Source organism: Solenopsis invicta, chromosome 3 (assembly GCF_016802725.1).
Source record: "Solenopsis invicta isolate M01_SB chromosome 3, UNIL_Sinv_3.0, whole genome shotgun sequence".
Classification (NCBI taxonomy): Eukaryota; Metazoa; Arthropoda; class Insecta; order Hymenoptera; family Formicidae; genus Solenopsis; species Solenopsis invicta.
Genome location: NC_052666.1, coordinates 17,527,463 through 17,540,323, shown reverse-complemented (window position 1 = coordinate 17,540,323; position 12,861 = coordinate 17,527,463). Strand labels below are relative to the sequence as shown.

Below are 12,861 nucleotides of genomic sequence, written 5' to 3'. Positions count from 1 at the left end.
AAGATTTCTTTTTGTATTTGAAAGTGAATAATTCTGAATTAATGACAATGATGACATAAGCCTGAATTCTTTTTCAACTCTATGTGAACTATCTGAGTAATCTTTTTGTCTATATTTTTCTAATAATCTTTAATTGTTGCTTTGTTAATTTTTTTTAGAGGAAGGGGAGAGAGATTTTTAATTTTTCTTTTTGAATTTTCGAAAACTGTGTCTACTTCTTGGAAATTTGAAATAATTCTTATAAATCTAGGTAGTACAATCGTTCTTCCAATTTTCCTTGTTTCTGGGATTCTTCTGCATTTATGCAATGAAAAGACGACAAGGCTTTCATATTTCATGGATGTACGTTTAATCTATTCGTCATAACAATACATAAATCCGAAAATATATACTCTTTGACAAAAAGCTTGTGGTATATTATGCATTAGAAAACGGTAGCTTCTACCATGAATAAAAATATGTATCTATAAACCGTCGTTCTGATGGAGAGACGACGAAACAATTGCTTTAACCGGACGATTAATCCGTCGCGAATTTAAAAAAAATATATTTATATATATATATCTATATAGCGCATATATCGCCGTTTGCTTCCTTTTCCTATAGCGTGACTGCAATTATATTCCGTGCGAAAAGCAGACGCTTGCGTAGACGATAGCGAACAGTACATCTCCGGCTTATCGATCAGTTCTACAGTACCCCCCGTCAGTGTTATTATCGACTTACTATGTAATTAGACTAGTTTGCACACATGAGATTTCTTATCCGTATTTTGTAACATATTTCGCTCAGATAAGATGAATAAATTAACGAACAAATCGTTGATAGAAATCTGACAGAAATGAGACACAAAACACTAAATTTAACTTTTTAAATCGTCAAAAGATTTCTAGAGAACTTTCAGAGATTCCGTTCAGTTTCCTTTCTTTTTGCGCAACGATATCTCTTTAAGACAATACGATTTTAAAATTGTTGTCTATAAACGTTCGAGGCTTCGCTGTCTTCTCCGCAGAACTGCCGATAAGTCGGCGATGAATCCCAATCGGATTACTCCCTTCGTGCAGACCGCAGGATATCTCAGTACGATTATTGCCCGACCAAGATCTCGTACTCGGGAAAGGCAATCTCGGCACCGGCGTATGGTATATAACATACGCTGTGCGACGGTTGCACCTTGCCGATGGTCACGGTACCCTCGTGGTGTACACGGCCGACGAACAGCGGCTCGCCGTCTTCGGTCTCGCCTCCCGGAATCGCGTTCCCCGGAATATTGCCGCCGCTCACCGGCACCCATATGGGTTTGCAACCGCAAAGGACCTGCGGAAATGCAACGGGAAATTTTTTTGTAAACTGGTCAGAAACATACGGTCAAGTTAGATATCAATTGCGCTACGTCAATTTCATCGATCCTTTTAATAAGAAAATCTTAGGGATCTTTCTATTGAATAAAAGATTTTGCTAAAGTATCTAAAAAAGTTCCAACTGGATATAGATTTGAAAATAATTTTATTTGACCATTAAAATAAGTTATGGCTGCTCGAGTGTAACGATGAGTATAATGCTGCAAAAACTTTTGAATAATTATTAAATTTATTTTAGTCTAACAAAATTATAATGTAATAAAATTATTTTCAGCTCTTTGGTTATAGCTACATTTTTAAATGCATTTTTAAATACTTCAGCAAAACTATTTCCTTCCTTTCCAAAGCGGAAATATCTCGCGGTTCGGCAACTCACCTGGTAGTCGGTTTTCCCATGCTCGGCGCCGCCCCAGGCGATGTAGCAGACGGAGTGACCGGGCTTCACCTTGCCGGGGATGAGGGCACCCTCGTGCTGAGCCCTACCGACGAACAGGGGCTCGCCGTCGTTTCCACCCTCGACCGCATCGGGTGGTACCATTCCCCCGGACGCGTCGCACCAGCACACGCTTCCCGCGTCGAGTCCGTGGACGTCCACCGGCGCGGTCGGCGACGTGCTGGGATCTACAATTACGCCCTTCTACTTAGTAACGCGGAAAAAACCGGAATCAAGACATGTTGACACAGAGATAATGGAAAAAAATACAAAAAATACACAGAAATGATGTTATCAAAAAATAATAAAATGCAATCCCATTCATCATCATCCAATCAAGCCATGTTCCAATCCATCAAATGGATGTGTCTGTGCGTGGGCAAGTGATTTCTTGTCATGCATCATGCTGTATTAATAGAGTGCGGTGTTGAATTGAGATTAAAAAGAGTGAAAAACCAAGTGCTATAGTTAATAAAATTGACAAAGATAAATTGGAAGCTCAAGCCGCTTGATTCTGAGAAGGGTTTCCAAGAGCCAGGTTTTAACCAGATGTGCACGTGTGCGTGAGGGCGTAATACAGATTTATACGTCGCACAATTAAGCGTATTAATAAGATTCATCGCTCGGCGATCCCAAGATCGCGTCGGCGCGCGGCGCGGCGCCTCGAGTTGGTCAGTCGCGATCGGCATGCATCGACTCCGATCTCGAAGTCGCCGGAAACGAATCAGAGAGAGATTATTACGTTTCTTTTGAGCGGTAGCGACTGCGGGATAATGTTCGAAACGGAGCTTCCAGTTCCCGGTCGCGCCCCAAGCGGTGCGCACCCCCACGTAGCTCACGCCGATGGGGTTCGGGTCTCGCCATTCCATGAGGACGGCGCCGTTCGGACCACCCGATCTGACCGTGATGAGACCGTCGAGCCACGTGATCGAGAACCTCTTGTGCTCGCGGTCGCTGAGAAGGTTCGGCGTCTCCGCGCGCACCTAACGGACCGTAAAAATTTCCCACGTGAAAGCAAAGACGTACGCTGAGTACGCGCTCTAACGTTCCGTTTAACGCTTAATTAATCTGAGAACGAATTAGCGATATTGAGTTTTCGAACCTTGTCGGGCTGTTTGCGATCGTATCTAATAACTGACGCCTTGTTTTCCCACCCGCCGAGCATGATCTCGTACATGGGACTCGACTCGCCTTTCCGGTCGGTCAGCGCGATCTGCCCGTTGCTTATAGCTTTCACGTCGATCAGCACCGAGCCGCTTCGCACGGCATGAAACTTGTACTGTAGCTTGTCAGGAGTGTTCAAGGGTTTGCGACCTTGTCGAGTGTAAAAAAAAATGATTAAAAAACAAACTTAAATTGCCAATTGAAAACTCTGGAATTGTCTACAAAAATTAAATACAAGAAGTACGAAGACGAAAATTTAGAACAAAGTAAATTACATCTTCCATCATGTTTCAATATAAAATAATAAATCAATTCATTTGTGTATACTATTTATTGCTCTCGATACGCTGCTCTTTGAATCGAAGGAGAATTTCCATTCGATTAGTTACTTTATATGCTTTTCGTTATTTACGTTGATACGATTGATTGACTCCAGCGATCAAAGCCGGAAAGCAGTCAAATAAATGAAGTATCAATCGGTATATGTGTATGTATGCAGGGATAGCTGGAAGGAAATCAATCAGTGTGTTCGGTGCCCCTCATTTATTGAACGTGCTGTGCGTATTGACGTAATGGATTAAGGATGTATAGAACTTTTCTCAAAACATTAAGAAAATTATGAAAAAATTACAGATTGTTTTATATTGTACTTGAAAGTTGTAGAAAAAATTTAACGGTGGCTTTTTATCTAGATAAAAAATTATTTCAATAAGAAGTAGACATGTGCTCTAACGGAAATATAATTAATATAATTAATAATAAAAAATAATAAAAAATATTTGAATTTTTTTATTTGAGTACTTTAAATATTCAAGATGATTTATATAATGTTTCATTGCGATGCAGAGATGTTTAGAAGAAACAAAATTTATTTATTTGTTTACAAAATAACTGATGAACAGATAATCAAAATAAAATTTTGTATAAATCGTCTTGAGTACTTAAAATACTTACAAAAAAAATATTGAGATTTTTCTTAATGTTGCAAAAAATAATTTAATTTGTAATAACAAGTAGAACATAAATTATAAAAATATGTTATTAATTAAAAATATAATCTTATTCACACAACTTACCTATGTATATAATTTATTTGTATTAAACAAACGTCCAAATATTTTGGAAGTTTGTTTAATACAAACTTCCAAATATTTAATTTGCAAGGACTGTATGTCCTATACATCCTTAATAGACACGCTGCACTCCTTCTCGGTTCTGTCAAAAATAGAATTTTCATATAGGGGCAACGTGTTTTTTCGCGAAAGAAGCATTCTTAATCCAGCATCGATTACGCGTGATGGAGGAGGAATAATTCGTGCTAGGATGGCATCAAACGTACTCGAGCAGAAAAGCAGAATCTACGGATGTCACGTGCGATTACGTCACGCTCTCGTGGATTTTTCTTTTTTTTTTCTCAAATACATTACGTACAACCACCGTAACCGCCGCCGCAGCATATGGCTGTGCGAGTGCCGCGATGCCGCAATCCGAAAGGATGCCAGAAAGAGAATCATCGGAAAATCAGAAAGGATCAAGTGTAATCAATCTTATCTACAGAAATATAAAAAGTACAGGCGCTCTGTTATCAATCTACTAGGAGCCTAAAAAAAAATCTTGTTCTCTTTATTATTTCTACTTTGTACGACTCTACACTGAAAAAAGTTTTTTTATGTTCAAGTAAATATATTTATTTTAACATCATTTCCTCGATTTAAATAAATATTAACAAGTATAAAATAATTTTGTTTAACACGTTAGGAAATATTTTTTTAAATCAAGGAAGTAATGTTAAAACATTGAGCATAAAATTTTTTTTTAGTGTAAAGATATTTACCATTATAATCTGTAAAATAAGGCGAGAATTACGAGAGGGGGAGAACTCCCGATAACTACGAAAGAAGTTAAAGAGTGTATCATCATTAGATCGCGAGTGGGAGAAGAATCTCTGACGCCTACCTTCGATGAGCCATTCACCGGTGGCACCCCAGCCGGTGCAAACGCCGAAGTAACCGATCCCGAACGGCTCCGGGTCGGCGTAACTCAGGAAAGGAGCCGAGTCGCCTTCCTTGCCCACCGTGAGAACGCCGTTATCCCACCTGCGGGATTTGTAAAACTAATTAGATGATAATGAAATTAGAATTCATACGAAACGAGTAGGCTCAGAGCAAACAAATTAAAGCGCGATGATAATACGAACGCCGAACAATTATAGTTTCACGACACGTTAATGAATCTGGCGAGCAAGCGGTTACCTGATCCAGAAGCCGCGATATTCGTCCGCGCTGAGGATGTCGGGCGTTTCCGTCTCCGCCACTTCCGGCTTGGTTCTGTTCTTGCGCATGACGGACTTGCTGTTGCTCCATCCTCCGATGAAGACCTGAGGAAAGGAACGCAATTTTAAAAATTTAACGCTCCGTTGCATTGCGATTTAATTACCAGGACGGCGCCGTTTGTGCGCCGTCATATAGTCATACGATTCAGATAGGATCTGCGGCTCGAAAGGATATCCGCCGCTACTCAGGCACGTCCTGTGTATAATAAAAGTGCCGTGGAAGATGCGAAACGAAATCTCACCTCGTACATAGGATCACCCTCTTGGGGCCCGGTGGTAAGGGCGATGTGGGCATCGTTCGCCGCTTTTATCCGGAACTGGATTTGCCCGGCTGTCACGGGGTAGAAGTGGTACTCCAATTTGTCCTCGGTGGTAAGCGCTGAAAAAGATTGCGTGAAACTTGAGCAAAATCATAAATCAGATAATTGGTTTTGCGCTGCTCGCGACAAATAAAGTTCTACGAGTTTGATTATTATGAATGTTCTCTACGGAAAGACGCGTTGATGGTCGATACCAGAGCATCGAGACGTCTCGACGCCAGACCGACCCGAAAGCGGTTTGTCAAGAGCGGTCAGGAAAGTAGGACAATGCAGGATTTGATCGATCTCGCGCTCTGACGCTAATAATCATGCATGTGGTTTACGTTACATTTCACAATTCGATCGTAACATCATAATGATGGGCCTCGTAAAGGTCGTTTGACGTAGTCGGGCCATAATATGCACGCACACAAGAAAATTAGCGCTGTAAGCTTTCAAAAAAGCTCGTAAAAATAGGCGTCTTATCAATCGGTGCCTTTATGATCGTCGTCGTAAAAAAAAAGACTAATATTTACGCTATTGAACACGAAGTTTTAAATCTCTTTCTCTCTCTCCCTCTTTATTTCATTTTCCTTTTCATTGCATATCTTTATTATTTTACGTCTTATATTTTCTTTTGTTTCATATTTTTATTTTATTCGGCTCTTATTTTATTTTTATTCTTATTTATCAATCTTGCTTGCGTACTAATTCTTTACTTATTATTTCACTTTTTCGTATCATTTCTGATTTTTTTATTGTTCTATTTGTTCTCAGAGAGCCTATCCTAGAACGCCACTAAACACCCTATCTATCTGTCTGCACGCGTTTCCGAGTCGATTGAGTTACGCGATCATAAATCCGTGCGGTGTGTTAAATAAGTGACATAATTTTCTACCGAGATCCACTCGCACCGTAAAGTTGAATAAACGGCTTATTCCTAGTGCAGTGAAATCGCACTTTTATAACAGCAATAAAAAATTCTAAACAGCAAAAAAATTAGTATCGAATAAATAATTCATTGTTTCATATATAAGCAAAAATATAATCTTCTTAAAAGAATTTATAATCTTAAACAGACAAATATGCTAACATAAGAAAATTTTGTTCTTTTATGTAAACAAATTATATCTGTTTATCGAATTCTTCCAAGATTTTATATTCTTGCTTATATATATAAAACAATGAATTATTCATTTGATACAAATTTTTTTTTGTGTAAAAGTTAAATTCCTAATCGATGTGATCACGCCATTGCTTTTTCCATTCCTGAATTCTCTTATTGCCCAATCTTAGTTCAGCATGCGTAAAAAAATTGGAATCCAGCGGCCTTTTGATTACAGTTATATAACACCGAGAAAAGAAGTTGTTAAACTAACTAAACTTTTAAATTTGATTAAATTTCTTTGGTTCAAGTATTTATATATTTAATTCAAATACGTAAAAAAATACTTAAACTTTAATTTAAATATTTATATATCAATAATTTTAGTTAATATATAAACTTAAATACATAAATATTTGAATGGAAGAAATTTAATCAAGTTGAAAATTTTTAGTCAAGTTAACAACTTTTTTTTCTCAGTGTACAGTCATTGTTAGCCCCTTCCGTAGTGTCCGGTGAATCGTTCGACGCTCTCGCGGAAGTCACGTCACGAGCGAAATCCATCATTGATTTCGAGGTCGCACGGGGGAAATGCGAGAATGCTCGAAGACAGTTTTCTCTATTTTCCTCTATTTCAGCTCGCGTGCTTCGAAAGCTGAATGCATAACATGCAGCGGGAGCGACGTGGCGCCAACGTAACGATTATAAATAGTCTGTGAGTATGTTGCAGTCAGCTCGCAACCGCTGACATCATACGCGTCGTAAATGAGGAAGAGATCGCACGAGGCGGCTCGGGCGGACGGACCTCGCTGCGAAAAATTTTGGATCCTCTTAGGAGTCTTAGGCGTTCGGCGCGGCGAACGTTTTATACGTGGCCGATAAATCGACTAAAAATTGAGGCCGTCGTCGAGCGTAGCCAAGTCTAACGCCGGTCTAACGTCGCGCTGATGTCATTTCTATTTCGATGTCAATTATTTCACATTAGACGACGCGACGTCCAGAACGATCGCCGTGCGCGCGGGCGACGCGAGACGGTCTTCCTGGCGTGTCCAGTCGCGATATCTCATGAGAAAAAGGAAAGAAATTGCTCGCCCGGGGCGCCCGATAAGAGCATTGATTAATCTCCACCGCCTTTTTCCCCGAAGATTAACTAATGCGGCGCGGCGCGTCCTTGTCGCAGAAATTATGCGATTATTCCGTGAATCTTAAAGAACTCTAGGACGCAGATAACAACAGTTTAAGCGTTCTAGCGTTGAACTTGAGGATCCTTTGCCGCGGAGATCTTGCCGACGCGGCGACGTCCTGAGATCGCGGCGGTTCGAATCTCGTTAATTTAATGCTCGGCAAATTGATTAGCTTCTACGTGATGTGGGTCGTGCTTCTCTCCCAATTAACATAACGATGCGAGAATTAGAGCCATTGAGTCAATTCGCATTGCGCAATTGCGAATACCGTCGCTCGCACTCGCCCAGGCGCCGCGCGTGCGAGTTTTCATTCGAAGTTCTCTCATCCCGCCGTACACGAATAATCGCGTAACTAATAATCTTCGAACCCTCTCCCTCCCTCGAGCGATCGATTTACAACTTTCCTTTCTCTCGCGCCGAATGGAGCCTCGCGCCGAATGGAGCAACGAAGAACTGCCGGCGACGCAGCTCGGCGAAAAAAAACAATGCTCGTAACGCCCGAGCGACTTCGCGCTGGACAGCCGCGCCGGTTTAATCCTGTACGGTAAATCGCCGCCGATAGCTCGGCGCAACGGTATGTAGAACTATTCGTGGAGTCATTCGCCGTCGTGCTGCCATTGACCTCGCATGGCAACTGTCGTCGTTGGCTTCGCAATCGGCAAGGTGGACCACATGGCAACGGTACGTGGTGCAGCGCGTTCTGCCGCGAACGCTGAGATATGTACTTGACTACGACAGATGCCATGCCACTTGGCCGCGCGGTGCCAGTTCGCCACCTGCTCCGACGCGGGTTGCGTCCTTTCCGAATTTTTCCCGGCGACGCTATACCGGTCTAAGGAGCCGACGGAGAGAAAGAGAGAGAAAGAGAGAGAGAGAACTCCTTCCGTAAAGACACGTGTTTGAACGATATTTGTACGACGCACTTCGACGATCACATCGTCACGTTTGCAGCTCGTGGCTGACACCTGATCGACCGTTTTTCTTTATTGTCATTGTAGTATCTACGGCTATTGTGAAGAGAACTTCATCTTTCGAGCGATATTTGTCCGCGAACTCGTCTTTCCGTCGTATTAGTTACGTAAGCAAAAAAACAGGAAAAAAAAATACGCGTCCTTTCTCGCGCGAGTTTCGACAAACGATCGATGAGTTGCCTTAAAAGTTTCAACGAACGCATGACTTCATCCGCACCGATCCTGCAAACGGTAGCTTTACGTGACGTGAAAGGGCTCGGTCGGCGGACAAAGGTTACGTGTAATTAGAGCCACGCGATAGACGCGCCCCAATTTCACGGTAAGATGAATGAGAAAAGTGTCCATTCCTGGATTTTTCCAAACGCTCCCAAGGATTCCGCTCTGATAATATTCGAGGAAAGGCGCACAGGGAGATGCAAGGATAACGAAGGGAATGAGACATTCCGGTGTCATAAACGCGACGCAGAAGTGTGAAACCAAGTGGAGATTTAATCGCAAAGCGTAGACTTTACGTCGATTATGCTATGGAGACTTTATTACAATACATCCCTTTGTTAATTAGCTCGCGAATTGACCCTTATTTTTCTTGTCTTGTTTCTTTGGGCCGATTGTTCTATCGTTCTTAACGTAAATCATGTAGTAAATTATCTAATTGATATATAAATGTGTAGACATACACTGGAAAAAAATTTAGTTTAATCGTTTAATTAAATATATTAAGTTAATTTAGTTAATTTTTTTTAACTTTACGGGATAAAGGGGGAGAGCTCTATAGAGACGCTTGTAAGCATCAAAATTATTAAATTGATAAGCAATTTAATTTCAGTGATATTACATTTCTGAGTTGTACTTATTAGAAAAACTGCATTTTAAATTCGGCAGGTATGCAGCACGTAGTTTGGGGCATCTTGTAAATTCACATAGAAAATTATTATTAAGCACTAAGATCTGGTTTCGACTGGTATAGCCTCGTAATTTCAATTAATTGATTTTTTATTAAAAAATATTAATGATTAATATAAATAATTTATACTTTTTTTTTGCGCAACCAAATAATTATTGAATTAACTCAATGTTTACTTGAACGTATCTGACTAAATATTTTAGTTTTTCTACAATTTTTTTCTCAATTTATTTATCCATTGGATAATTTATCGCGATAATTTATTCGGAACATTGAAGCCTTGATCGAAGAATCGAATTTTCGGAGGGACAAAGAACGAGGAATTTTTCATTCCTCCATCGAGGATGATTCGCGAGGGAAGAGCGGCAGGAAATGACTCCGGACGACGCACGACGTGGCGGTGGAGGTCTCGAAGGCGGCAAGCATTGCGAAACGCAATCTGGAAGTTGGATTACACAAGGACGCGGAGGGATCGCATTCTTATGACATGATCTCGAGCTGTGAGGCTGTTACGCGCCCGGCGGGGGACTCGGTGTCGCCGGACATTGTCCAAGGCGTACCTCTTCGCAATTCCTTCACGTTCGCAATAACTGTGAAGTTTCTCACATTGATTCTCGCCTGTGACAAACCTCGGTGTGAAAAAGCGACAAGTCCCCCGTCCGTGGTGACGTAAACACATTAAAAACTTTACGATGCGTATATTTACATGTATATGTATAGCGACGTTATCGTCTATCGTGCAATTTAGCACACGACTGCAAATATTTTCGCCTTGGTTTCTATTTGTATCATTCCTGAGCTCTTTGGCTGAACGTTTTAAAATCTACAATAAAAAGGGGGAACATATCTATCCTTGGCGCGTGGAACCTTCTCTCTGGATAAATTGTTCCTGATGCTGAGGATCTCGCGGCAGTTGCAGAACGCTTTATTCGCGTCGAATCTCGCGATTGACCTAGAATTTCAAAGAGTCTCTCGAGCGATCGTAGAGTGATCGGGATGCCGGCCGGCTTGTCAAACCGGCAGCCGCGCCCCAGCTCTATATTTAGAAAGAGCCTCTCTCCTAGAGAAAAGGTGCGGTAACCTCTTTGAGAGAAGAGACTATTTTCTCCACCTGGAGACTCTTTTATTCCCGCCGATCTTCAATCGTTATAGTTTGATGAACGGAAATTGGCGAGCCGAGGGAAGACCCCTCGATTCGCGTTCGCAAGCTGATCAACGAAGGCATGAGGATCGCGAATCTTGGGTACAATCGACACGATACATTGAAGTTCTTTTTTTTCGTTCTAGAGTAATGTCAATTAAGCGTTATACAACGTTATGCAATGTTACGCATTCGTTTGAATCGCCTACGCGATCAAATAGCTGCTTTGAAATAGTCGAGACGCAATAATGAATAATTGAATAGATTTCACAAATAGCTGTCGCGACAAAAACTAGATTCCTTTACAAAAAGAGATAGAACAAATCGCAATTCTTATCTGATCGAATTATTTATATATGAAAATTATGTATAATAATTATTTAATATATGTATATTATAACGTGTATAATATATTTCATGTATTATATTACATATATAATTACAATAAAATAATATTATTTAATAATAAATAATAATATATTTATTAAATAATAAATAATATTATTATTAATATGTAATTACAATGTAAATACAATAATATCATATATATCTATAATAAATATACAAAACTAGAAGTCCGCGCCAAAAATGAAGTACTTACAGACCGCCATGTCGCTTTTTCAATTATACGCAAATCCGGCGAGAGGGAGAGAGAAAAGATGGGACAAGCACAACACGATGCTCACACCACAACGACGGAATTCGTACTGCGACGCGACGCGCGGAATTTTGACGTCTTCGCCGATGTGCCGGCCGGATCGACGCATGCGCGATGTCCAGGTGCGCTATACGCGAGCGGTAATTAACGAGCGGGATGAGTCACGCGGATCGGCGCGTTATAGATCCGCGGATGGAATTCCACTTCGCAAGATCCCCCTCCCTTCCTCCCGCAGAGAAATCCGATCCGATTAATCATTGACGTAAGAAAAAATCGTCAGACCTAAATACAATTGCACGACGACCAAATCGTCGCTTCTAATTAATGATCTTGCTTCTAATTAATGCCATGATTTCGTCATCATCGCCCGTCATACGACGGGTCTCATGCCATGCCACGCACTGTTTGCGCGGTAAAAGTTCATTACGTGATTCACGAGATTGCAATTTGTCTTTCACAGCGGAATATATTATTATTATTATTATTAAGCACTTATGCATTCATTACGCGGAACAAAAACAGCTAGTGGCACGCAGTCATTCTGGTTATTAGACGATGATTTCATTTGGACTGCACATGACAGTCCTTATCGAATAGATGAACTTTCCGTTCGTTTGACACGGTGTCGCAAGTATGACGTATAATAGCGAATTGACAATACATAATAATAACTGTGAAATGATAAACTGTCAGCGAAATGCGAACTTGCTCGATTTTGTTTTAACGCGATTAGATAATCTCCGTAATTTCAGTTTCGCAAATCATGTAAAATGCAAAATATAAATGAAATTTGTAAAATCTATTGCGTAAACATGCATAAAATATATTTTTTTTACGCATTAGATTTACAAGAGGACAAATCGAAAAAATGGGTAGCGTAGACGAGCGTTATCGCCGGACAGCAAGTAACCGATTAACGGTCGCTGCTTACCAACGATGGTTACCGAGAATCTCTGACAAATCCAATCTTCACGTTGAGCTTCTGTAGATACACAGGAAACTGAACTGCCTGTGTAACGAGAATTTCCTTCGTTCTTACATAGATGCCGGTATCGAGTTTTAATTTTGACAAAATATTTTCGCCTCACGCCTTTCTACTTTTTTTTGTAATAAAGTTTTCACAGAAAAACTTACGAAATGTTTAAAAAGATTTTTAACAATGCATTTATCATTGTCGCATCTTCGTCGCCAGCAGCATCGATCGCGCAATGCGTTCATTATAAGATTGAAGATAATTTATTTATTAACCGTATTGAAGAATGCGATGAATTGATCTATGGAAACTGATAGCGACCGCATGCCCAAGATA

The 12,861-nt window shown here is 40.5% G+C and overlaps 1 protein-coding gene across 3 annotated transcripts; it reads right to left on the bottom strand.

Moving 5' to 3' along the window:
* Positions 1–325: 325 nt before the first annotated feature.
* On the bottom strand, positions 326–11,653 carry LOC105202788. Of its 3 annotated transcripts, XM_011171465.3 has the most exons (8): positions 11,496–11,653; positions 5,533–5,669; positions 5,211–5,335; positions 4,915–5,054; positions 2,897–3,108; positions 2,537–2,777; positions 1,738–1,982; positions 326–1,317 (listed from the first exon to the last, which is right to left on the bottom strand). In XM_011171465.3, exons 1-8 carry the CDS (start codon positions 11,503–11,505, stop codon positions 1,087–1,089), a joined length of 1,341 nt encoding a protein of 446 aa, XP_011169767.1. In that variant the 5' UTR covers positions 11,506–11,653; the 3' UTR covers positions 326–1,086. The 3 variants fall into 3 exon arrangements, with proteins under 3 accessions (XP_011169767.1, XP_011169768.1, XP_011169769.1); XM_011171466.3 differs by lacking the exons at positions 2,537–2,777; positions 2,897–3,108 and adding an exon at positions 4,390–4,419; XM_011171467.3 differs by lacking the exons at positions 2,537–2,777; positions 2,897–3,108.
* Positions 11,654–12,861: the final 1,208 nt, after the last annotated feature.